Below are 12119 nucleotides of genomic sequence, written 5' to 3'. Positions count from 1 at the left end.
AATCCACGATGGCTGCGACAAGTGGAACATCAGCGACCTTGGCGGGTTAATGTATGGTGCGGCATTATGGGAGGAGGGATAATGGGCCTCCATTTTATCGACGGCAATCTAAATGGTGCAATGTATGCCGATTTCCTACGTAATGTTCTACCGATGCTACCACAAGATGTTTCACTGCATAACAGAATGGCGATGTACTTCCAACATGATGGATGTCCGGCACATAGCTCGCGTGCGGTTGAAGCGGTATTGAATAGCGTATTTCATGACAGGTGGATTGGTCGTCGAAGCACCATACCATGGCCCGCACGTTCACCGGATCTGACGTCCCCGGATTTTAGCACTGTCTGACTTACATCTGTTCCCGATAATGAAAGACCATCTGCGGGGACATCATTATGCTTCTGATGAAGACGTTGAGGGAATTGTGAGACTGTGGTTGTGGAAACAGAGTGTCGACTTCTTCCGTGACAGCTTCAGAAAACTTGTTCATCGTTGGCATAAATGTATCCTATTGGCTGGTGATTATGTGGACAAGTGACTACTGGTAATCAAAGATCACATTCTAAGGATTATTTCTGCGTTTGATTTATTAAAATATTTCCATCCACACCCAATTAACGAAGGTGGAGGTATTACTTTTCATTCAACCCTCGTAATTCCAGATTTTTGGGTACCCCCTCGTATTTACTCCTGAACTAAGTGGTCCATTTATGTAATTAGGATTATTTCTGCGTTTGATTTATTAAAATATTTCCATCCACACCCAATTAACGAAGGTGGAGGTATTACTTTTCATTCAACCCTCGTAATTCCAGATTTTTGGGTACCCCCTCGTATTTACTCCTGAACTAAGTGGTCCATTTATGTAATTCTTTCGTCATAAAAATGCCATGAAAAACGCAATCGTTGAGAAGAGTGTTGTTCTCCTCAGACTGCCACGTGAGAGAAATGCATGGTTGGCTGCTGTGAACCATGATGTACTGTTCACGTGATCAGAGCGTGACTAGCAGGCGGAGACACCGCACAAAGGTATGTGAGTGCGGCAGTCCGAAGGTCGCAGTCGGTAGGAGCCGGGAGGAGTCGGTGGACGTGGAAGAGGCAGCAAAATGGCTCTGAGCACTATGGGACTCAACTGCTGAGGTCATTAGTCCCCTAGAACTTAGAACTAGTTAAACCTAACTAACCTAAGGATATCACAAACATCCATGCCCGAGGCAGGATTCGAACCTGCGACCGTAGCGGTCTCGCGGTTCCAGACTGCAGCGCCAGAACCGCGCGGCCACTTCGGCCGGCGAAGAGGCAGCAAGAACAGCGTTTGATGACATTTGTGTGTGTGTGTGTGTGTGTGTGCAGAACTGACTAAATTAGCTATTCTAAAAGTACTGTCGAGGGTGCAGAAAGGACGTGAATGGCACGAGAGAACAACAGGTGAAGTGCTGTGTTTATTCCTGTGTTCACTGAAGTATCTGATGCCATTGACAAAGATGATGTAATTGGTAGGGGAGAGTGTTGTACCTAGTGGACAAAAAAATGGTTCAAATGGCTCTGAACACTATGGGACTTAACATCTGTGGTCATCAGTCCCCTAGAACTTAGAACTACTTAAACCTAACTAACCCAAGGACATCACACACATCCATGCCCGAGGCAGGATCCGAACCTGCGACCATAGCGGTCACTCGGTTCCAAACTGAAGCGCCTAGAACCGCATGGCCACACTGGCCGGCCCTAGTGGATATTGTACATAGGAATTCACTATGTTTTTCGGTCGGTACTTCATTTTAGAATCACATGATGGAATGTGCTCTAGAGACCACAATAAGCAATTCCTGCCATTTTCTACAGTCTGTGTCGCTGTTAGACATGAGGTCTTGTGTTGTGATGTATTTCTAAATATTTCTCATTTTACACATTTGAATGCTATATAATATATTTAAGTTATTTGAATATGTTGTAATACCTTCATGTTCAGAATATTTTGGTGAGTAAAATGCTATACATCTACAGGAGCACTTATATAACATGTGGAATCCTAGCTCTTTGAGTGACAAGTAAACGCCATAACAATTTATGTTATAGGGGCATGAACGATAATTTACATACTTACAATTTGATCCTCTTGTAACACTTGAGTTTTATTTTTGTGATATTTTTTCTACAGTAGGTTTGTAAAAATTCACCTTAACAACCACAAAATATTAGCATTAAATGTGGTCACCACAGCTATTCATCACCCCATTGCAGTAAACAAGTTCGACAGTTGTTGGTTCAATTTTGGTATAACTTTTTTTAATTTTCGTGATATCTCTTGAAACAGTTCTTGCCTGCTCTCAGGCAGAATGGTACTTTGCACTCTGTACACATCCACACAGTACAGGCGAGGGTTTCTTTGAAGTGTAAACTGCACCTTTCGTGGCGAATGCCTTCAACTACGCGTGACATCTGAGATAGTAAATTATTTTTGTATACAGAGGATGAAGCAGCAGCCACTGAAACTATTTTTTTAGCCAACAAATGCTTTTACATCTCTCGACAAAAGTGAATGTTGGGTCATAATCATCACTTTAATCACTGTCAACATTGTTATCACCAGAAGGAATTTCATCAAATAGTATTCAGTAACATTCTTCCTGCGTAATTGTTTTTTGGCGGACATACTCGGTGGAGAAGAAAGGCGATGGTCACCACTAAAAATACAGAAATCCTCCTATAAAGTATAGAAAATCCTAGTCGAATAAAAAGTAATATTAGCTTTAGATTTATGGAAGGTCAGGGTAAAAATATAAAGAATTACTACCAAAAGTAGCTGTATGAAGAGGATGTACTGAGGAAAATACATAACACTTCCACAAACAACACCAACAATCCATTAAACATCATCTTGTGTAGTAAATACGTGGCTAAGGTACTGCATTGTGATTGAATTTAGTCAACAATTAGTTGATTAGTTGAGGGAATTACCGCCCTTGAGCGGTAAGCTCAGAAAAATTATGGGGATAGCCACACTGACCACCACCTTTACAAAGCGTCTGCATAAGTGGTATGTTACAATGAGGCCTGCCCTTCAAAGAGTTAAGCCATACTTTGTCAGTTGTGTTGAAACATAGGAAGATCTCTTAACATGGAACATGTGATACTTGCAAATGAATTGAGTTTCTTTAATGTCTGAGTAATTCTACCTCTCTTAGTTTTAGTTTCCACTACCTTCTACTTAAAAATGTATTTAACGTGTAAACTTGTAAATCTTTGATAATACTTTGTCTTAATTTGACTTCACATACCGATTATTGGTGTATAATAGTTTAATAATGTAACAGATAGATCGCTTAAATACGAAACCGACAAGAGTTTCTCAATTGCAATGTTTTTAAATTTGGATAGAATATTTGTTTCTAGGTACTTTATCTTGTACCATGTTTTCATGTTTGAAAGATACTTTAGTTTTCGTGAGTAATTTTTGTAATTTCAGGAAAAGACTGCATCACATAAAAATTGAATGACATGATTTACAAATAGAATAATAAGATATATTAAACTTGTATTTTAGGGCTGGCTAGAGGCAGAAGTCTGGAAAGTGTATCAAGGTACAAGATTCTCCTCTACTATCCTGTATATTAATAGGAGGTGCAAGAAACGTTCTCTTCTTCTTCTTTTGCCTTTTCCTATTTTGGCAGTTTAGCATTGTTATAAGGTTTGGCCGTTTTGATGGTATCTAGTGGCTGTATTGCTTCCTGATCACATCAGTCTTCCTGGGACAGAATGCGTGTACTCCATCTGTCTACATCTAAAGAAAGCTTGTGCTCAAGTGAGAAAACGTTTGCTAAATATCCGACTAGCGTGTATCTGAGGTTGGTTGTGGCTACCAATCCTTTCACTGCCACAGACAAGCTCTCTGCATTCCGTGCTGAAGCCACTTTTGTTATGGCTGCACTGCTCCCAAATGCTGGTGCAAGTTCTGAGGGATGGCGTTCCAGCCGATATGAAATAGTTATCATCCGAGTTTTCGAACTACTAGGTGAAAAATTTTGATTTTTACTCATCTTACAGTCTGATATCTTCACTCGATGAAGGACTGAATTTCTCTTTGTTATATGCCATATTTACTGTGCTGCATCAAACTGAGTGTAACATTTCGCGAAATTTTAAAGATTTTTGCGGATGCAAAATCACATTGCACTAAATTAAATGTAGGTAAGAGATCTACGTTTTATTTAAAATTGAGAGCAATTGAATATCTCATTTAGTTCTTGAGTTACAGGGTTTTGTGTCTGAGGGATTGTAGAGCTCAATGAGCCCATTTGATTGCATAGCTTCTCTTATAAAATATGAAAACTAACCCATTTCTTTTATATATATTAGAAATATGTGCTATGTTTTTTAAAGGTATTGTTCGTAATTTCCTTATATATCTTAGTAGTAGTTGTTATAGGCTTATGTTCCTTGCTGTTGGCATAGCAGCTTGACATATATGTAAATGTGATTCAGTCATTGTAAATTATCAATCTGTCAATCTGTGTTTACAATAATGACATAATATGTACATTCTTATGTCTCATGGAATAATAATTCTATAAAGGAGATATTGAAATCTGCTAAACAAGTACTAAATAACTTTCTGTAATTCACTTTTTATAATTTACATAAATGTATAGACAAGTTCTAAATATTTTTAATATTCCTAATTTTGTAGGCTTCTGAAGAGGATAAATAAACCAGTCGATACCTGTAAAGCGAAATAAAAATATGTTTTCAACTGATGACTGAATTTTATCATACCGTTCACTTGAAAATAGCTATTATGGTACTACATACCACTCCAGAAGAGTGCTGCGTAACACTATGTATACCTTTCTGACAAATGATGATCATCAACAAATGAAACGATAGGCCTACAATGACTGCGTATGTAGGAGAGTGTAACTATTATGCGATTTTGTTGTGTATTCTGTATGTGGCGAGTCATCTCGAGGAACGTAATTAGTTTTTGAGATGAGACTGTAATCAAAGTAACTTCACAACAAAAAGTACCTGTGGGGGCGTTTGTGCATGCTCTGAGTATCGTCAGCCGAGGCTGGAGTGAAGCATCAGCCCTAGAGCAAGAGCCACAGTCGACAATGTTGAAATCAAATGGACGAAACAAGCAAAGATTTTGGAGTGTATCTTGTCATATTTGGATCTGTCAAGTTAATGTTTACTGTTCATACATCAGATCTGTTAAGAGAAGTCATGGTAATGTTCTTGTAGAAGGAATGGCTTATTATGAAAAATTAACTGATTTTTACTCGAAGATTTTTTGTGGCTACATCTGCAAAAAATCGTCGTATTTATTCCAGATGTATCTGATAATGTGTTACACAATCTAAGTTTCAGCAATATTACAGGCTGCAAAATCTGGTGGAGAAAGAGTCTATAAAGGTACACAACCATGGGCATTGATAAATAAGAAGGTGAGGTAAATACTATCCGATAATTACCGCTCACAAGAAAATTAATCATCAACATTGCAACATTACACTACACAGCCAAAACTGAGCTGTAGTGAAAAACAAAAATAAAAGGATATTATAAACCACGTAACGACAATCAGTACAGCAGTAAGTGGCACCACACATCCATATATAGTTGTACCGTGATAAGTGGCGCCCCACTTTGGGCGGTACTTATCATGGTATAACTATGTATGGTTGCACTTATCATGGGATAATTATATATTTTTATTTTTATAATTATATATTTTATGATTTTGTTTGGGGTGACTTTAAATATTGTGGGACAGCATGAGACTTTTAATTAACTTATACCGCGATAACACTCGTACAAACATCGGCTGCCCGGAAGTACATACGATATGATTTTCAAACTGAACGCACGACTCACCGCCTTCTAATAAACAGTTTGCGTGAGTGCTAGTACTTAGAAAAGAACATATGCGTATTCTTACGCAAACTGTAATTATTAATATGGGTCTCAGGGGCTACTGGTTATTTATGTACCAAACTACACAAAGATTAACTGAGATATTGCTGAGTTTATTGAATGGAATGATTTTCAATATTTCTTGTTCATTATTCGCAAATCAAAACTGGAGAGAATCTTATCTGCCGTTAGGCGGCCAAAATAAACATAGTGAACTCATTCAGTGCTGTGAATTTTGGTAAATGAAATCTATCACTACACTTTTTAACTTTGAAATTAATGAAAGATCAAAACTGAGAAGTCTCTCGCATTTGCATTTAATAACATGAATCGTCAGCGTAATGGCCGACCAAATGCTGCTAGGAAGAAGAGCTCCCCGCATCTCGAACTTCTGAAAAAAAACTTTGTTAATTATAATTAATGATTACTATCATGAGAGGTGTCCACTAAGTCAATAATACACACTTTCGAATAACAATTTCTATTACATTTTGCAAAAATACAGAAAAAAGAACATTAATTATTATCCAGCGCTACAATGGCGATCTACCTCTAGACGAAACAAAAAAGGAGAGAGTTCAGTCAAAGCATTGTCTCTGATCTTTATGGACTATGTTACACAGAGATTATACAAAAAACTGTGTCCTGTTCATTACATCGATATTTATGTTTTGATAACAATAACTTACGTTGTTTACTGTTGATATACATCGCGCAGACGTACTTAGTCTTAAGACAATTTATGATTCGCACGTCACATAACAAAAACTTCTTTTCCCTTTCTCCAAATGTCCATTTATGTGATGTACCGTCACAACTGCCGAAAGAGTCTTTGCTCTCTAAGGGGATTCACGGGTTTTTGAAAATTACGATGTGCCTCTTATCCAATGGTGTCCCACTAAACAGAAAGGCACCTCAGTGACATCTTCCAGCTGCTTGCGCCTCCTGGAGACAGTACAATGGAAGTATGTCCTCCAGCATGGTCCTACCAGGCCCATCAGATACCACTTGTAGCAGATCGTCTGTCAGTTCATACTGAAGACAATGGAAGTGGGCTGTCCTCTCGTGTCTAGCTGTTCTGCTAGGCTGAAGTTGCCTCACCAGAGGCCACCCCCAGCTGGTTGGGCTCCTGTTCCTCTTCCAGATGGTCAAATGGGGCCGCATCTGTGCAGTATAGCCTATTGGCCCACAAGCTGAGCGCCACCAGTTCCAGCAGGGTAAGCACGTTCGCCCCCACTGTGGACAAAAGGGCAGAAATCCCACATTGACACAAGCTCATATCACAAATGGCTCAACAGGCTGAAATTTAAATGCACCACAGATGCTTGCCACTAGAAGTGAGGTGTATAAAAGATCAAAACCAATGTCAGTTGTGCAAAGTGTTTGACATCTTCACAAGAATGAGTGTACATTATAGAGAGAGAAGATTAATATACACTCCTGGAAATTGAAATAAGAACGCCGTGAATTCATTGTCCCAGGAAGGGGAAACTTTATTGACACATTCCTGGGGTTAGATACATCACATGATCACACTGACAGAACCACAGGCACATAGACACAGGCAACAGAGCATGCACAATGTCGGCACTAGTACAGTGTATATCCACCTTTCGCAGCAATGCAGGCTGCTATTCTCCCATGGAGACGATCGTACAGATGCTGGATGTAGTCCTGTGGAACGGCTTGCCGTACCATTTCCACCTGGCGCCTCAGTTGGACCAGCGTTCGTGCTGGACGTGCAGACCGCGTGAGACGACGCTTCATCCGGTCCCAAACATGCTCAATGGGGGACAGATCCGGAGATCTTGCTGGCCAGGGTAGTTGACTTACACCTTCTAGAGCACGTTGGGTGGCACGGGATACATGCGGACGTGCATTGTCCTGTTGGAACAGCAAGTTCCCTTGCCGTTCTAGGAATGGTAGAACGATGGGTTCGATGACGGTTTGGATGTACCGTGCACTATTCAGTGTCCCCTCGACGATCACCAGTGGTGTACGGCCAGTGTAGGAGATCGCTCCCCACACCATGATGCCGGGTGTTGGCCCTGTGTGCCTCGGTCGTATGCAGTCCTGATTGTGGCGCTCACCTGCACGGCGCCAAACACGCATACGACCATCATTGGCACCAAGGCAGAAGCGACTCTCATCGCTGAAGACGACACGTCTCCATTCGTCCCTCCATTCACGCCTGTCGCGACACCTCTGGAGGCGGGCTGCACGATGTTGGGGCGTGAGCGGAAGACGGCCTAACGGTGTGCGGGACCGTAGCCCAGCTTCATGGAGACGGTTGCGAATGGTCCTCGCCGATACCCCAGGAGCAACAGTGTCCCTAATTTGCTGGGAAGTGGCGGTGCGGTCCCCTACGGCACTGCGTAGGATCCTACGGTCTTGGCGTGCATCCGTGCGTCGCTGCGGTCCGGTCCCAGGTCGACGGGCACGTGCACCTTCCGCCGACCACTGGCGACAACATCGATGTACTGTGGAGACCTAACGCCCCACGTGTTGAGCAATTCGGCGGTACGTCCACCCGGCCTCCCGCATGCCCACTATACGCCCTCGCTCAAAGTCCGTCAACTGCACATACGGTTCACGTCCACGCTGTCGCGACATGCTACCAGTGTTAAAGACTGCGATGGAGCTCCGTATGCCACGGCAAACTGGCTGACACTGACGGCGGCGGTGCACAAATGCTGCGCAGCTAGCGCCATTCGACGGCCAACACCGCGGTTCCTGGTGTGTCCGCTGTGCCGTGCGTGTAATCATTGCTTGTACAGCCCTCTCGCAGTGTCCGGAGCAAGTATGGTGGGTCTGACACACCGGTGTCAATGTGTTCTTTTTTCCATTTCCAGGAGTGTACAATACATCCAACAATTCGTAATGAGTAATTACAGGATGGTGATGGACTGTTATGAAACTCGTTGATTTATTCAAGACTGAAAGGCGAAACTGTGGAAATTTAAAAAAAAATCGATATTGGTAGATAATTTATAATTAACTAACTAGTATCGTATTTTGTAACATGCAAGTTACTTGAAAAGCTCAAATTTCTGTTCTGTTTGCCACATTTACTCAGAAAAAATACAATAAAGAATATGCACTGCCTGAACAAAAAAATTAAGCACCTAGAACACATGTTGGGGTATCAATGTAACAGGTACATACCATCGATGTGTGATTAGGATTTCAATTCTCTGTGCCATGTAGAATGGCCACCAGAGTGTCATAATGTTGTTCATGTTTAGTGTTGTGACCAGGCCTGTTAGGGTATATAAGGACAATGTCAGATGATGAGGGACCACTGTGGAGGACACATGCCACTTACTAGTGTGAGACAGCAGTGTCAGCACCTGATAGAGTTTGAAAAGGGTCCTTATTGTGTGTCTCCATTTGGGCGGGAGGTCGAATCATGGAATATTCAGATTTAATGTTATCCATATTTTGCATCTTCAAAGGTGGCTGTATTCAGTGCACTCGAGGTATGAATTAAAAAAACGCCTTCAGTCAAATTTTTTTGTTTTATTCAGTACACGATGCATTTCGGACCCTGTGGGTCCATCTTCAGGTGTAACTCGTCTTAATACACGCTTTATTTGTTCTCTTGAAAGAGATGAAATGCTGATTCCTATCACGAAAAGGTTTGATGTTATGTTACCAATTTCGTAAGTCAGACGCGGAAAATATGTGCGAAATAGCGGAAAAGATTAATAGCGTGAACTTATCAAAAAATCCAAGAAAAGCGTTTTTAACGTTTTAGCAACAGCATAAGTTTTTTTTCCTCCATCGTTTTCAAGTATATCACTTCATTCAAGAGACACATTCACATGCCCCAGTTGTCCTGCCTGTCAGACATTGCACAACATATGTTGGAAACGAAACATGTCATCAACACTCTAGAGAACAATTTGGAAGTATAACATAATGAAGCCACTGGCAGGACACTAAATCTATTAGAACAACTGGAGATATACCTCCACAAAATCAAAAAACGAGGATCGATGTTAAATGAACAAACAGATTTCGCAAGCCACAGGTATTTCAGTAATTTTAAAGATCTGTGCTAAAGTTATTTCCTGCATATGTCAATTGTTTCCTGCATATGTGAATTGTTTAATAATTATATCTTTAGTACTACGAAAAGTTCATCTTTGACCACACTATGTGCAAAAACATCTGTGAAATGTTTACAAACATGTGTTTGCAAATGTGCCTCTTGACTGAAGTGATGTGTTAGAAAACGGTGGAGGAAAAAAACCTTATGCCGTTGCTAAAACGTTAAAACGCTTTTCTTGGATTATTTGGTAAGTTTACACTATTCATCTTTTCCACTATTTCGCACATATTTTCCGTGTCTGACTTACGAAATTCGTAACGTCAAACCTTTTCGTGACAGGAATAAGCATTTCATCTCATTCCAGAGAACATGTATGTTCCATACATCCTCCTAAACCACTGGACCAATTTCAACCAAACTTGGTACACATATCACTTACCGTCTAGAAAGGATCGCTGTGTGGGTAAGATCAAGCTACCTCTCAAAGGTGAGGGAGTGGAAGTGAAAAATCAGTGTAGCCCACGATGAGTGAATTCCCATATTTTAGTATTGGCGAATCAGAGCCCTTAGTGAAATGCAACAATCTTTACACGTAATTTCAAAGGTTATCGAAACTTTTTCTCGCTGAGAACCCCCATAAAATGATGAAAGATGATAAGTTTATCTGTTACTACATTTTAGTTGTTCATGCAGTAAAACTGACGCATGAAGCATGACGTTTCAATTTATTAGACCCTACTTTTTTACTACTAGTTGTTTTCGCGACACATTTGGCAGACAATATTTACATATACTACTGAAAGTACCAGAAAAATTAAATCGTTGTAAGACAGATCGCTCAGGAGATATGCGTCATAAACACTGAGATGCACGAGAAACTACCACATCATGCAAGATTTTTAATTTATTACCTTTATACAAATAACTATATTCACAAAACATTCCGCAGGTGGTAGTCACAAATACCATTCGATGTACCTGCATTCACACTTAAGTGCTAGGCAGAGGTTTCTTCGTACTAGCTTGAGACTCTTTGTCTACCATTCCACTCTCTAAATGCGCGTGGGAAAACTGAACTCTTAAATCTTTCTGTACGAGTTCTGATTTATATTTTTTTATTATGATGATCATTTCTCTGTGTGTTGGTTGGTGACATTAAAATACGGTCACATTCAGAGGAGGAGGTTGGTTCGAAGAACGAGGTCCCATGGCAAAATTGATGCCTCACGACGGGACCACAAGCAAGGGCAGTCGCTGCCTGATGCAGCGACGAATCAGAGACGTCGGCGCAGACACGGCCTCAAGAAGTACCGCACACCGCCGCTGCCGGAGGATTGCTTACGTCAGAGCGGAGCGGCGATTCAGCCGCAGACCGCAATCACGGCTTAGGACGACAGCGTTGCCTTATTTCAGATCCGGCAGCGCGAACGAAAAAATGGCTGACATCGAAATAAGTATCCAAGGAATAGAAAAGCAACTGAAATCACTCAACAGAGGAAAGTCCACTGGACCTGACGGGATACCAATTTTATTCTACACAGAGTACGCGAAAGAACTTGCCCCCTTCTAACAACCGTGTACCACAAGTCTCTAGAGCGGAAGGTTACAAATGACTGGAAAAGAGCACAGGTAGTTCCAGTTTTCAAGAAGGGTCGTCGAGCAGATGCGCAAAACTATAGGCCTATATCTCTGACATCGATCTGTTGTAGAATTTTAGAACATGTTTTTTTGCTTGCGTATCATGTCATTTCTGGAAACCCAGAATCTACTCTGTAGGAATCAACATGGATTCCGGAAACAGCGATCGTGTGAGACCCAACTCGCTTTATTTGTTCATGAGACCCAAAAATATTAGATACAGGCTCCCACGTAGATGCTATTTTTCTTGACTTCCGGAAGGCGTTCGATACAGTTCCGCACTGTCGCCTGATAAACAAAGTAAGAGCCTACGGAATATCAGACCAGCTGTGTGGCTGGATTGAAGAGTTTTTAGCAAACAGAACACAGCATGTTGTTCTCAATGGAGAGACGTCTACAGACGTTAAAGTAACCTCTGGGGAGTGTTATGGGACCATTGCTTTTCACAATATATATAAATGACCTAGTAGATAGTGTCGGAAGTTTCATGCGGCTTTTCGCGGATGAT

At 41.2% G+C, this 12119-nt stretch overlaps 1 protein-coding gene across 2 annotated transcripts in view; it reads right to left on the bottom strand.

Moving 5' to 3' along the window:
* Positions 1-6440: 6440 nt before the first annotated feature.
* Positions 6441-12119, bottom strand: part of LOC126106787 (organic solute transporter subunit alpha-like) — a 108698-nt gene continuing 103019 nt past the window's right edge. The window contains exon 6 of one of the 2 annotated variants that reach the window (XM_049913171.1): positions 6441-7155. In XM_049913171.1, the coding sequence (XP_049769128.1) occupies positions 6835-7155 (321 nt within the window). In that variant the 3' untranslated portion in view covers positions 6441-6834. The remainder of the gene's footprint in view (positions 7156-12119) is intronic. The other variant, XM_049913170.1, reaches the window with a different exon arrangement.

Source organism: Schistocerca cancellata, chromosome 10 (assembly GCF_023864275.1).
Source record: "Schistocerca cancellata isolate TAMUIC-IGC-003103 chromosome 10, iqSchCanc2.1, whole genome shotgun sequence".
Taxonomy (NCBI): Eukaryota; Metazoa; Arthropoda; class Insecta; order Orthoptera; family Acrididae; genus Schistocerca; species Schistocerca cancellata.
The sequence above is the reverse complement of the archived record's forward strand: the minus strand, read 5'-3'. Positions and strand labels throughout refer to the sequence as shown.